The sequence below is a fragment of the Canis lupus genome, chromosome 10 (genome assembly GCF_003254725.2).
Source record: "Canis lupus dingo isolate Sandy chromosome 10, ASM325472v2, whole genome shotgun sequence".
Lineage (NCBI taxonomy): Eukaryota > Metazoa > Chordata > Mammalia > Carnivora > Canidae > Canis > Canis lupus.
In genome coordinates, this window is record NC_064252.1 from 32,881,276 (window position 1) to 32,896,493 (window position 15,218).

Below are 15,218 nucleotides of genomic sequence, written 5' to 3' on the forward strand. Positions count from 1 at the left end.
GAGGTGCCCTAGAGACGGGGGAGGGGATGGCTTCTGTTTGGCTCCTGGAGTGCGGGAGCGCCATCCAGGTGGCCCGGCAGTTAGGACATGCCTCTCTGACCTTCACGAAGTTCCCCCACCTCTTGAGATCAAGAGAGGGATCACATATTCAGATCAGACCATGGTTCTGGGTCTGGATTTTCCAGAGTGTATGTTGCTGAAATTAGCAATTGGAGAGAAGCTATTGCTTTGATCAGGTCTTGGTTTTTCTGTTTCCGTTCTGTAGGACATGTCAGCACAATCCAGTCACCCCCCACCCCCCGATGTATTCTGTCAAGGTAAATTTGTGGAGGGATTTTCTCTATAAGGCTGAGTGGCAGGTTGGAGACTAGAGCGTTTTGTTACCTTTTGACTGGTCGAAGGTGTGATCAACCTTGGGGGGCGGTGTCCTTATGAAGGGGATACCATTAAAATTGACACCACCGAATTTTTAAAGAAGATATTGCCCAATTTACCAACTTCTGGGTTAAAGAAGAATACAAAAACCAAAAACAGGTTCTCACATGTAGACAGAAGGAAACCTTCTCCAAGTTTCTGAAGGTTGGGAAATGGTCCTATTCTTTCTTTACTATCCTCCCTCCCTGTCTCTACTATGTATCTATTTTTGTGGTTTATTTCTACTCTTCTCTCTTAGAGATGAGCAACAATGTACTGAAGCCAGTGACTTCCAAGACCCATTCATTTCCACGCATTCAACATACTTCCAACCACCCTCTCATATGTGGACCAAATTGCCCATCATGTGCCAACCAGCAAATAAATAAGGACAGGTGGTCTCATACTCTACGCTCTTACCAAGATGGAAACCTCATTTTTAAACAAACTTTTCTTTAGAGATGAGATTGGTTCTTCAGAGCAATCACCTTGGAACATTATTAGAAATTTACTCCAGAGTGTCCCTGGTTCAAAATTTTCTGTAAATCTCATTGGAAGTTGCCCCTAGAGCTTCTGGGCCACACACAAAAAAATGAGTCTTGTTATTTTCAAAGCTTTACCAAAAAGGCTTTTTCCCCCCCAGTTTGATCACCCACTTTCTTTACCTAACTTGGCTCCAAAGTTAAATCCACCCTCGGAGGATGGGAATGCTGCCCAGGGATGGCAAGAGGAGTGAGGAGATACTGTGTGACATGCTGCTTTTGAAGCCCAACCCTTAGTTTCAAGTCTTACAAGTGCTATATGGTTGTTTTTGTTTTTGTTTTTGTTTCAAGTGTCAATATTTTGTAAGTCAGTATGTGCTGATCTGCTGCTCAACCTGGTCAAAGTGTTCAGCAATGCTACGTAATAAGGCACCCTCTAGTGGAGTCACTATGTACATCAATATAATAAAGGTTCTGAGAAGTCCTGCATAAAGGAACCTGTTGAACTCTGTGCTTCCTAAACTTATGTGGCCAACAGAGCTTTTCCACAGAACACCTGTTAACATCCAATGATTTTTGAAACACCCTTTGAGGCAAATCTTATAAACCGAGATTTTAATAAAGCTTGCCCAGGGAAGGCAGAGATTCCCTTCCCACCAACTCACATGTAGGAAAAGGGGTCCATGCACACTTCTCACTTTTCAGGACTCTTCCAGAAAGGCGTTCCCAGGCTACCTTTCTAAACTAGGCCACTCTCCTTTTGTTATTCTCTACAACAGGCCTCTTGTTACAATCTGAGGGTTTGGTTTTTTTTTTATCTGTCTTCCCCACCAGAGTATATGCTCCATGAGGGCAGGTGATCTGCACCTAGCAGATCACACCAAGTGTGAAGCAAATAAGGGTTAGATGGTTGATAGAACTGACGTCTGGGAAGCAATATGCCCTGTGTACCAGGGTCTAGCTGGACCTCTTCACCCCATCTCCCTTGCAGAGATTGGTGCAGGTTGCTTCTCTTGGGCAACCAGATACTATCAGAGTAGAAAGTCTGCTCAGCAAAACAATTCAAGTAACCTAGAGATTGTCCAAAAAGCCACAAAGTCCTCTTTTAAGTGATTGCCAAGACTATTTGACAAAAACACTTAAAGGCAGGGTGGTAGAAAATCAGACTCCTTAAAGCAGCTGGGTCCGATGGCCCTGGGCCTTCTGACAGCCTCTGTCCTGTCTAAAGCTCCTGTCTTAGGCACAGATTTCCTGCCAGGCCTGTGCACTGGACTCAGGATAAAAGACCTGGGGTCCAAGCCTGACTCAGAGATGTGTGCTCTGCAGATGGAATGGTTGCTGGTGCTTACTTGGACTGTCCTCGGGTCCCGAGTCTTCTGGTGGTTAACTGGGGAAACTGCTGCCTTATGATCTGTAAGTCAACACAAGAATTAGTTACTCATTGAGAAAAGTTGGGAGCACAATCATTCTGAGTTTTACAAACATCAATTCAAAGAAAAGGGAAAACATAGGTCTTCAATTGCAATGACTTATTGAGAGTCTGTGGGATCATGGAGAAGATACCAGTGTTGGAGCTGGGGGGCGGGAGCGGGTGAGCACTGGAATGATTATGGGGCCCTGGACTCTGAGGGGGTCTCACTGGGCTCACAATGCAGGGCAAGTCCCAGTTGATGCAGAATGTGTTAGCCCTGCAGCTTAAAGTCTTCCAATGGATTCCATGGCACCTGGAAAGAAGACCTGCCCTTGGCCTCTATTACTGGTCCCTGCTCTTACCTCCTGGTCTTCCTCTCCTGTGACTCACCCTTACTCACCAGACTCCAGTGAAGCTGGCTTTTTAAATTCTTTTCCTTATTCCTGAAACACACCAGACATGCTCCCTCTGGGGGCTTTTGTAGGTAAGTTCTTTCTCCCCAGAAGGCAGCCTCATCCACATCCTCACAGGATTGTCTCCTTTGCTTACAACATTTGGGCCTCTGCCCAGTGACCTTTTGTGACCAGCCAGGGGGCAGTAGCACAAGCAATCCTTTGCCTGCTCATGGCCCTGCTCTCACTTCACACTCTGAAATGATCTTGTGTACTTGCTCTCTGCATGCCTACGTTCTCTCTCACCCTAAGTAAGCTCCATGAGACCAGGGACCTGGGACCGGGTTTGGCACATACAAGGAGCTCAGTCCGTGTTGCTGAATGGAAGGAGGAAGCCTAACCCCTGAGCGGAGGGTATGCTTGACTCATCTGCAGTGTTGCCCATGATATTCATGTGGATTTGCAGCAAATTTGGAAGCTATGCCATCTGCCAAGGTGAAGACACAACCAGTAGGCCTTGGTGTTTACAGAAATGATATCTGTGGAGAGACAGGATGATGCAAGTGTTCCTTGCTTTGGAGCTAGGCTACCCGGATTAAAGAGAGCCAAACTTCGCCATTTGTTAGCTGGGGACCTTTAGTTAAGGTTAGTTTTCTCAGTTAGCCTGTTTCCTCATTTGTAAAATGGGAATGATAATAACCCCTACGTTAGAGAATCCTTGTAAAATCTAGTAAGTAAATGCATGTAGATGATTTGCAACAATGCCTTGCACTTAGTAAGGGCTCAACGAACATTACCCATGATCACTGCTAATCGTCCTGATAAGTCTTCCCTTTTACTTCGAGGGACTTTTCTCATTTCACCAAACTCTCCCAGGCTCTCTCCTCTTCTAGTACATCACCAAGTAGGCAGGCACAGTCAGAGAGAGCCTGCCTGCAAGCTGCCCTTCGTGAGATGAGACCCAACTGCCGACTTCCCACTGGTGGGGCATGAACACAAGCGTTCCTTCTCAGAGCTGAGGGATGAGTCTCTCCTGATCCATCCACATCCTTTTCCATCCACAGTGATGCTCTCATTGATGGATCTGCTCACTCAACAGACATTTACTGTGACCCTGTTAGTTATTTGAACTTGGACATGCTGTTTAACTTCTTTGTGCTTGGTTTTCTTATGTCTGGGGCCTTGGAGTATATATACCTCCCCAGCCAGATCATAGGGATAAGGATGGTAGCCTCAACTAAATCAGCATCAGTGGGATGGAAGGAAGTGAACAAATCAGAGAAATTGAGAATCTGGAATGCGTGAAATGAAGTTAGACCATTTCTGTACATTAGGAAGCTGTCTCCACTGTGAATAATAGGACAGGTTTTACTCATCTGAAAATGGGTAAACACAAAAAACAAAACAACCCCATGCATTGACGCATTGCTTATAAGAATGGTTAGAAAATCTAATATGATAAAATGAAGATACCGCTTTAGGAAATAAAAATGGGCCTCTAAAATGTTATCCGATAGTGATGATAACTGCAGGAAACAATGCAGTCATTCTCTGAAATCTTGAAGGGCATCACTTTTGTAGCTGACACAGCCCTGGTTTCTTTCCCCCTAAGTCCTGGAAGCTGAGGATATGGGTTCTCACTTTGTCTATGTCCCTCTCAAACTGCTGTGGCCTGAGAAAAATGCAATGTTCAGGGTGGGGCCTGAGTGGGGTCAGCGACAGGGCTTTCTAAGCACTCTGTCCCTTGATGCACACAATGGTTTTAGTGGCCTCACCACCTCTGGCCAAGAATACCCTCCAGACTTTCATCACAGAAGTGGTTTCACTGCCAAGATACAAAGCAGCTGTTCACAAAGGTACAACACTGAATGTTTGCAGACATACAGATAGAAATCCAAGGAAAATACAGAAAGCAAGGAGATGGAGAGAGATTCTTCACTTTGGTTAAACATGGGTTATGATTTGGATTCAGAGTTTCCTACCTATCCTATACGATACAGTTATAAGAGCCCCGTACCCACAAGGTAAAAACATAATAGTTGCTTAGGAAAAGCAGAGGTTTTTCTGCATTTTGGTCTGAGAGATTTCCCCCATACAGCAGGTACCATGTTTAATGCTCTGATATTAGCAAGCATTTGGAAAATGATAATATCATGTGCTGTCCAAGGTGTGGCAAGACCAAAGCTCTCACAGATTGCAGGTGACACTGTTTATTGGTACAACCCTTCCCCGAGCCTTTTCATGATACGTATCGAGAACCACATATATTCAAAATTTTTGGTCTATGAATTCCAAGGAACTTATCTGGAGTAAGAAAAAGTTATGTGCAGGGCTACTAATAAGACAGAAAAATTGGAAACAGTGTAGGTGTCCAATGACAGGGAGCTGGCTAAATAAATGATCATACATACACTCAACAGACCACTATGTAGGCATGAAAAATGATGGTAACAGGGGCACCTAGGTGGTACAGCTGGTTGCACATCCCAGTCCTGCTCCTGGTTTTGTCTTGGGCCCTGACCTTGGGGTTGTGAGATGGAGGCCCAGGTCGGGCTCCAGGCTGATCAGGGAGTCTGGTTGAGATTTTCTCTCCCTCTCCCTCTGTCCCTCCCCTTATCCTCCCCAAATAAATAAATCTTTTAAAAAACGATAGTAGTAACAAAAACTATGTCATGGCACAGAAAGTTTATATATGACATCATGTTAAATGAAATAGCATATCTCAAACTACATTTATGCTATGCTTATAATTTATATCTTTTACAAATATAGGAATGGAAAGGGAACAAGGAAAAGCAAAAATGTATAGTTGTTAGGATAGTAGGATTGGGACTAGAAAAAAAGATTTTTGTATAACATTTGTGTACAAGGTTGACTTTTTCTGTAAATAGAAAAGGATTTTCTTATTGGAAATATTCCTAATTGACAAAAGAAGTTCAAGATAACCTTGAATGAGGCACCAAAAATCTTCCAGGATGTTCTAGTAGCTCTTCGCCTTTTTCTTTACTTTAAAAAAATAATTGCCTATTCCCTGCAAATAATATGCAGATAATAAAAAAGAGGCATTTTGTTGTTGCTGTTGTTCCTAAGCCTTATTATACGTGATTGAAGAGAATGGGCAAAGTTCTGAATCTTTATAAGCATTTATCCAAATGGCATCCTACATAATGTCCTGGCCCTAGGCTAAGGTACCAGGGCCACAGACTCTGGTCTAGAGATGTTCCAGAAAGCCCCCAGGAAGCAAGGACAAATTTCAGGAGCTGTTTGTTCTACCTCTAAGAGGCAATAAAATGTACAATTGGTGTATTTGAAATTCTCTGTGCTAGGATCTTGAGAAATCATCGAGTTGTGGAATGGGGCCTATGAATTCATGGATCAATTTATCCTATGAATTCCTCCCTAGCCTATGGGTTTTACTTACTCCTTTTGAATCATGAATGGCTCAATACATGCAGTCTTACCATCTCTGTGGCCAGTGCCACCCTCCACGGGGTCCCTCAAGACAGAGGCAGGAGAGACTCCATCCTTTCCAACATTGTGCAACCCCGTGTCCTACTGATGCTAAGAAACCTACTGAGCCCAGCCACTTCTCTCTGTCCCCCTCCCCCGCCACTGCCCTTGCCCACAATGATCTCTCACCTGGACCACAGACACATCCTCCTAACTGCCTGCCCCCCTCCAGTCTTGCTGCCCAGCCAGCACCACCTTTCTAAAAACCATGTATGATCATTTCATTTCCTCGTTGCAAATGCTAGATGCCTGCTCACTGCCTACACTGGTTAAACATCCAGCCTCCTCAGGCTCATCCATGAGGCCCTCTGTGATGTGCCCCCGCCTCAAATCCTAATACTTCCCTCTGTGTTCCCTGAGCTCCAGGCACATGCTATGCTGTTCCTCTGCCTAAAATACCAAACACATGCTGTGCCCTGCTCATCCCAGAGGAACTCCTCTCTTTCCCTGACTCCCTCCCATTTCCCCTGTGTCCTTCCCACACAGCCTCAGACGCTCCTGTTTCCATTGCCCTGGCGAGCTGGAAGGTGGTAGGATACAGGAGTTATGCACACACACTTTCGGGTCAAGTCCTGGTTCAGGCACTGTGTCAACCACTTTACATATATTATCTCAATCATTACAGTGGTCCAGGCTCCATGGCTAATCCCTCTGCACAGATGAACAAACTGAGGCCTGGAGAGGCTGAGTAGGCTGCACAAAGCCACACACCTCACAAGATGCAGACCTAGAATTCAAAGGCACCCGGTCTAACTTACACCACCACAATACTGTTGCCTCTGGATAAGTGAAAGTGTCCTAAAGTCCCCCTTCCCCATCCTTTCTTTTGAGGATGAGGGGGCTTTACTTATTCCTTTCGAATAATGTACGGCTCAATACATGCAGTTTTACCATCCCTGTGGTCAGCGCCACCCTCCACTGAGTCACCCAAGACAGAAGCGGGAGAGACTCCACCTTTTCCGACACTGCATGAAAAAGAAAAAACAAAACAAAACAATTTTTTCCCTTCTATGTCGTATTCCTGCATTTACACATTAGATGAGGAATGAAATAATCTCTTGTTCCCATCTACTCTTCAGTGAAGATTTCAAATCTCCTCACTTTGATGACGCTCTGGGTAATGTTCCTGCGGCCTCTGCTATAAACGGCATCTGAGAGCCCTGTCCCCAAACACCCTAGGGAAAGGGAGAAACAGCTGACGGGAATGTGACAACCGCAGGCAGATGATAGAGGTGTCTCCTCTTAGATTAAATCTACCTGCACCCAAAAAAGCAGAAATCTGGCAAACATTTCTTCTGCTTAATAAAATACTAAGTAAGCAAACGCCATTCTGTTTAGATAGTTCAGAGTCCCCAGCTAGATTAACCGAGGAATAACCCAGATCATTACCTGTCTACTCAGAGGCCTCTGACAATTCTCCACAGCCAGCTGACTCTGCAGAGGATCCTTCCTCTGGAGCTTGGGTGCACTGTGCAACTCCCTGTTCTGCTTCCGTCTTTGCTCTCAAAATGTCCTTGTGTGAGCCCCATGCTCCACTCAAATCAGACAGACTACCTGGTGCTGCCCAGTTCTCAGAGTGCTTCCCAGCACTGGGCTCCATACTTTTGTACCTTCCACCTGCAGCATCCCCACCTCCTTACCATTTGTACCCTTGCTCCCTATCCACCCAGAATGCACACCACTCCTCTATGCACCTTTCTTGATTCCCTGGCCAGGTAAGCGTTCTCCCTTCTTCAAACCATGACTGCACCTGCCACTTCCAGTCTATGACCAGCTTCCATCCTCCCTCCATCTTGAACATACCCAGACTCTACCTGCATCTTTCCCTTTCCACCAGTCCCCAGGGCCATGATGCCTGGATGGTGACCATGGTCTCCTCATGGCACCACAACCACTTCTGTATGAAGCCTCTGGTTGAAGTCCAGACCCACCAGGTCCTGCTGGACTGGCCCTGCCTTCATTCCAGCTCAGGTCTCCCCTCCTCTTCTCTGAGTCCCCACGGCTATACAGAACTTATAAAGTTTTGTGAACACACTGTGTTCTCTCTTATTCTAGCTCTTCCCATAGGCTGTTCTTGTTTTCTGGAAACCTCTCCCCATGCCCTCTGTCTGCCTCACATTTATTCACCTTTGAAATATTAGCTTGTACCTTAGTCATTCCAAAAATCTTCCCTGAGCCACTTGTTTGGTATAAGCGATTATAGTTACATACATGGCCCATGGAATCCTCATATACAGTCAACACTCCTCCCAGCTCCACCAAGTCCTTGTGTAGTCCTATAAGGCTCTACATGAACTGGACCTGCAGCCTATTTCCTACTGCTCTCCTGCATGTTTGATGAGCTGCAGCCTCAACAGCCACAACTGGTTGTACATAGTTTGGATTCACTCGACAACCAGTATTTCCTGAGCTCTTCTTGTATGCCAGACATTTGGCTAGGCACTGAGGGACAGAAACAGCCTTTGTTTCAGAAGCTTACATCTAGTGGGAGAAGATCAAAACCAAATGAATTTAAAAGTCAATACACCTTAGATAAGCGCTACAAAGAGGAACAAAATGAGCAGGGTGAGGGGAATAGGAAATGGGGTGGGGTGGGTTTTTTTTTTTTAGGGTGATAAAGGCTAAGTAGTAATGTAGCATTTGAGTGGTGATCTGAAGGAAGTGAGGGAATGAACCTCGTGGATATCTGGGGGAGGGGCGTTGTAAGCCCAGAGAACAGCCAGTGCAAAGACTGGGGTAGGAGCTTATCTGAAACGTGTCAGGAAGAGCAAGGAGGCCCATGTGGTCGGAGCTCCGTAAGTGCTCGGGAGAGCAGTAGAAGAGGAGGTCAGGAGGCCAGGAGAGGGTGATGAGCGCAGTTCACATGGGGCCTTAAGGTCTTTGTGAGGACTTTGGCTTTTACTTTTAATGAGCTGGGGAAACATCAGAGGACTTCAAGCAAGAAAGTGAGGAGTAGTCTGACTCACCTTTCCAAAGGATGGCTTTGGCTGCCAGGTGAAGTGACCATAGGGGGCAAAAGTGGAAGCAGGGAGATCATAAAAAGGCCACTGTGTAGTCCAGGCAGGGGTAGTATGGCCCAGTACATTAATTCATTGATTCAGCAAATGAAAGAACAAATGAAGTATCTCTCTTTGGCTGGCCACAGAATTTGTTCCCGATATTGGGTTAACGTAAATAATGCTATAAGCAGTACCTTTTGCATAATGATTTTTATTTTTATTGCTAGCATTTTGGAGATTCCTCCCCCCATAACGGTTTCTCAAGTGCGAAGCTGCTTTATTAAAAGGGAGAAACATTTCAAGGTTTGTAAAAGATACCATCAAGCTGCTTTCCATGAGGTGTAGAAGGCGATTATCACTTTTTAAAAAATTTGCTAAAGTGAAGAGCGAAAAGAGAGCTTCTTTTTGAGCATTGGATTTCTTGTCTATAAAACAGGATGACACACTAGCCCAGCTAACCTCCCAGGCTTGCAGCAGGGCTTGCAGAGGAGTGAGGGAATGTGTGCCCAGGCCTGCCTCCTGGGCCATGTTAACCAGGAGTGGGAGAAGGGGTGGGGGTAGGGGGGGTGGGTGAGAGCTCTACCTCAAGGGACTCTCCTGGCTGCACAGGACAGTGACCCGCTGCTGAGCAGGGCGCTGCAGCAGAGGGTTCCACACCTGTTAGCACCCCACCTCTGGCTTCAGGATCCTCAACCTCTTCTAGCCCATCCTCTTCACTGACAGTTATCCTTTGACGGATTTTTGGAGGATCCTCATTCAACTCATAGTTTTCAGGCTTTTGCCGTCTATCGTGGCCTGCCGAACAATACATTTGTGCCATTAACAAGATTTAGTTCTCTTGGTGAAAACAGTTTTTATCTAGAAGGACTGGGAGGCCAAATCCTCTCCTCCTCCTCCAAAAGGGAGAAAGATAATTTCAAACCGAGCCCCAAGAGGAAAAGCTGCTTGCAGAGTTGGGGGGTGGGGTGGGGGTGGGGGTGGGGGATGGGCCGCGGCGCGGCGGTACCGCCTCACGTTCTGCCCAAACTGACGGAGGTCAAGACTTTTCCCACTCTGAGCAAAAGAAAGGGCTGTTGCACATTGCACCTCCTCCTTCCAGCCGCAACAAAAACCTGTGGGAAGGGGGTTTGCTGCCTTTTTTTTTTTAAGTGTTTCTTATGGGCTACAAATTACAAATTATTCTCCTCTCTTTTCACCAAATAATCAGCTGGTCCCGGAATCTGAAAGCCCCGCACAATTTAGTTTTGAGTCTCAAAATGCAGAGTCGGTTCAGCCCTGCGAAGGCTGTTCAGCTTTTAATTTCTGGAGCAAGACTCAGCAAACAGTCAAACACTTTTGTGGAGCTGTGAAAGCTGAGTTTCGCTGTTTGATAAATGAGCAGACGGCAGGCAGCCCCTCTTTCTCTTTTTGTATGGATTCAATGAAGCCTGCCTAAAGAACACCACATGCTGTTCTAGCTACTGATCTAACATTCCGCAACATCCCAGCCTTGCAAAGTCCCTTTAATTACTCGGGAATCCCACCCTTCTCCCTTTCAGCCTAGGCAGCCGGGCCTGGGCCGGGGGCTCCATGGGGCGAGGGGTGGGAAGCAGAGCAGCTCTGCCCGGCTCCCCTCCCTAGAGCTGCCGGAATTCTTCTTGGTGGTGGTAGCCAGGTTATCCATCTCCCTTGTCTGCTCTCTTCCTGGCCCACAATACATTGCTCCGGGTAGAAGGAAACTCTGAATGTCCAGATCTAATTTTGTGGGTGCAGTTTTTTAAGAAATGTGAGTTTTAGGCACATGTTTCCAAAATGGCATATTCAAACCACTGCCCTCCTTTGAGACAACGAAGGGAAAGAGGAGATGCTACCCACCGAGCAGCAGCGAAGACCAGGCACTAGATGAGGTGTTTTACACACAGCGTTGATTTTGTTTATCCTAAAAAAATGACATTGGAGGAAAGCATGAAGATCCCTGTTTCACAGATGAGATACTGGGATCTACATCCATTCAAGGCTGCTCAGATTCACAGACCTCTGGCTAGTGGAAGAAACGAGATCCCAGTTCCACTGTCTCTCCTGTTCTTCAGTTTGGCTGGCACCCACAGGAGCCAGCAAAGGGTCCACTAACCGAGTATGAAAGCCCTGGCGTCCTCTCTAGATGTTGCCTCAAGGAACACCTTTAGAGCCGCTCCGGAAAGCCACTCCAGAAAGCCACTCCATCTCGTTATTCTTACAAACAGACTTTGTTTGATTTGACCTCAAACTCTATGATCTTGATCCAACTTGATCTCCAAACTTAGTCATCAGGGATGGCTCTGAAAAAAGGCTTTGGTTGTTTCCAAAAATTCAATCCACCCTCAGTAGGCAAAGATGTGCCACCAACAAGAACTGATCCAAAAGAAGTTCCAAGGTAATGGGATAAGTGCACCTCCTCCCACACTTTGACGGAGACAAACTCCTGTGTATATAAGGAGTCAAGTATGCTTAACAGTTTAAAAATAAGAGCTGTGGGTCTTAGTTCAAAGGTTATTTGGGTGCAGGAAAAGAAGAGGGACTACTCAAATAGCAAGAAATGAGAAACTTGGTACAATGACACGTTGTTTTGAAACCATGTATTGCAAAAGTCTTGTGCCTTCTCTTAAAATACACAATTTCGTGAACACAAGAGAGAGATTGATTAGGGAGACAGATTGGCAAAGGGATTAATATCATCACAACTTTAAGTCTGAAAGTGAGATACAGACTCACTTCCTTTGTTCACAAGAGACCTCACCCCTTTAACAGAGAAGAAAAAATAATGAAGTCTGGTGGTGTCAATAAGGATTTTTAAACAGCTTGCCTCAATGCTTTCATTTTGAAATGGGCGTTTGCCAGAGCAGTTACACTATGCTGTGCAACTCTGATCATTCAACAGTTTTTTTGTGACACCTATTGGGCACCAGGCAGTGGAGTGGTGGTGGGAGGTCAATGGGGGTAGGATACTGCAAGTTCCCTAGGAAATTCCCCAAGGGCAATTTCAAACATTCACAAGAAATTCCTGCCTAGTGCAATGAGACAGAAATGAATTTCAAATCATGTGTATGGACTGATGCAGGATTGTGTGGAAAAAACCCCAGGACTGAGAAGGCTAACAGCTAATCTGCTGCCCCTTTAGACATATCGTGGATGACAACTCCAAGAAGTCCAAAATTCCATATGTGAGCCCCCTATCGTCCTCGGACTGCCTGGATGATGTGTCACGTGTGTCACTATGAGGAAAGACAGTCATCACACACCAATTTAGTTAGAAGGAGGTGAGTTACATAAGCTACAGGTTAAGTCAAAACTAGAATAACTCTGAAGGCGATAACAAGAGCGGGTGAGGGTGGCGATGGCAGCATGTGTGCAAGGCAGGAAATTTTTAGAACAATTGTTCTCATAATTATTCAGAAGGAAAAGCAGCTGGAAGAGTCGAAACATCGATGTGAGTGGTGATATATGAAGAACCTGTATTAAAGCCCTGAAATGTTGCCCTGGTGAGCTGAAATCATAACTGTAGCTAAGGCGCTTTGAGTGTTTTTATTTACCAGGCCCTGAGCCGAGGAAGTCTCTTTGACAGTCATTATATCAACAATGTCCACGTGTTGCTGTCACCTGCCCATCTGTGGTTGGGGAGCCTGGGGCCCAGGGCTATTCAGAAACCATCTGAGCTCACATGGCTGGTAAAGGGTGGAGACAGGATTGGAACCCACACAATCTGATTTCTGAGCTTTTCACACTGTGTGACACAAAAGACACCTGAAATAACAGACTGTGGGAGCCGAGGTGAAATCAGACCTTGTGACATGGACGCCCCGTACAGTGGACACTGAAGATAAGGCAAGACATACGCCAGAATTTAAAGTTGAAGGAAACTCTATGGCTGTACTGAATGGTTTTCTTTGAAAATTGGAAAGAGGCCACTCCTAAAGGAGGCTGATGCTCAGGAGCATCCTTATCCTCCCCGTGCCCCCACGGGCATGTGCACATAACTCCAGGCTGGCGCGGGTTGGGGGGGCCTTCGAGGGAAGAGGGCAGAACAGGAGGAATCTCTGGTCTCGTCTCCCTTCCAGGTCTATGCAGCTGTCCCTGCACGGGTCCCCAGGACACACTTGGCATCTTGGCATTGCTCAAGCATGGCCAGCTGTGAGGAAGGAGCCAAACATTCACGGAGGAGCCACCCACAGCCCAAAGTGCCAATTACCTCAAGTCCTCATGGGAAAAAGGCTGCTATAAATAAATTCAATTCACACATCTGTCAACCCAGCTTCCTGGTGTCCCTGCCCTGCAGCAGGCACCCAGTGCTTCCCATCCTGCAGCCCCAGCCCTGCCACTACATGTGTGACCTGGGGAAGACCTCTCAGTTCCCCTCTTCACCTCCTCAGCTAAAAAAAGGGGGGGTGTCTCATCAAACAACCTCTAATCCTTTTAATAGATGAAACTCCTTCATATTGGAGTGTTGGTAACCAATAGGTATTGATGAATGATCCTGCACTGTTCTAGTTGCTCTTTTACAGACTCCATGAGAGGAACTGAGGATTCTGAGAGATTGACAAACCTTCACGGGACATACTGTTTTGAGACCAATTGGCGCGTCCACGTGTTCAGATTCCACTACGTCACAGGCGCCTAGTGCCCACCCATGAGTCTGTCTCTTGCTGACAAGTTCGACAGTGTGGACCATAAATCACGTTACCCTCCCACGGCCTTAGGTGATCACGTCATGCCACCTGTGTTGCTTCCCATAGGCTCCTAATTTGAAAGCATTCCACACACAGTTTCAGGATCCTGGGTTCCATTTCACAGCCGTGACACATAAAAGGACACACGGGAGCAGTTTGGGGGAAAGGGGTCAAAAGGTGCAGCCTTCCAGTTGTGAGATAAATCGGTTCTGGAGATGCCACGTTCAGCATGGTGCTTGCTGTACATCTGAAAGCTGCTGAGAGAGGGGACCTTAAATGTCCTTATCACACACAGAAAAAAAGTTCTCATCACAATAAAAAAAATCATAACTATGGGCAGTGATAGATGTTAACTAAGCTTATTTGGTGATCATTTTCACAATATACATATATATCAAATCCTTATGTTGTACACCTTAAACTAATACATTATATGTCAATTGTATCTCATTTTTTTTTAAAAAGAATACAGTGGAATTTAAAAATGCCCTTATGTGGATAAAATGGCTCATGGCTTATCCCTTTTTCCTCACTAACCAAACTAATTGTTCATCCCAAGAGTCAGTGATCTATATTTTCCTGCTTCCCTGACAACCAAGGGCAGCAGGCAAGACGTGGGGGAGATCACTGCTCCGGGCTCTGGGAAAGCACCTGAAGACCACTGGTTCAGCTGGAGTTCTGACCTTTCTCTTCTTACCCCCTTTACCCCACTTGCTGCCTGGAATATAGCCTTTGTTGTACAGCAGCCACTTGGGACCGTGAGGTGATGCAGAAGTTGGAAAGAAGTTGGAAGCCCCCTGCTACAAATGGTAGAGCACAGAATGAGAAGGAACCTAGGTCCCCAACGCTCTTCTAGAGCTGTTATGCCACGTTCGGTTATCATCTTTTGTACTTATTCTATATGAAGAAAAGTAAAACCACTAATTCATTTATGTCACTGTTTGAGGATGAAGACAGGCATTTTTTTACCCACAGCCCCAACACAGTTCCTAACTGATCCACCTTCTGATGTCTACCCAGGATTTACTTCACCCAGAAGTTTCCAGTGGCCCTGGGTCAGCCATCTCATCTTTAGAGGGGAACAAAACAAGTATCTAGTTCCCAGGACTGGGTGCTGAGTACATGAGGTACTGCCATTATGGTTTCTAACTGAAAAGTACTCCCAGCTAACGTGGTAGAGATCCTCGATCCCAGTGTGACAGATGGAGGGACTGAGGTGCAGAGAGGGAACCTGTCCATGGTCACAGAGACGGTGAGAGATCCTCAAGCTCAGGACTCAGCACGTGGCATTATTGGGAATGCTTGGCACACGGTGGAACTTCAACAAA

General features: G+C 46.0%; 1 protein-coding gene and 1 long non-coding RNA gene across 4 annotated transcripts in view; one reads left to right on the forward strand and one right to left on the reverse strand.

The window, feature by feature from the left end:
- The window catches only part of RFX4 (regulatory factor X4), a 162,238-nt gene that overhangs the window by 75,987 nt on the left and 71,033 nt on the right, over positions 1–15,218 (reverse strand). For all 3 annotated transcript variants that reach the window (XM_049115348.1, XM_049115349.1, XM_025461929.3), the window contains one exon: positions 2,246–2,307. In XM_049115348.1, coding sequence (XP_048971305.1) covers positions 2,246–2,307 — 62 coding nt within the window. The remainder of the gene's footprint in view (positions 1–2,245; positions 2,308–15,218) is intronic.
- LOC125755926 (uncharacterized) lies at positions 5–6,005 on the forward strand. Its single transcript, XR_007413508.1, has 2 exons — positions 5–317; positions 674–6,005. It is a non-coding gene; the product is annotated as an uncharacterized LOC125755926 (long non-coding RNA).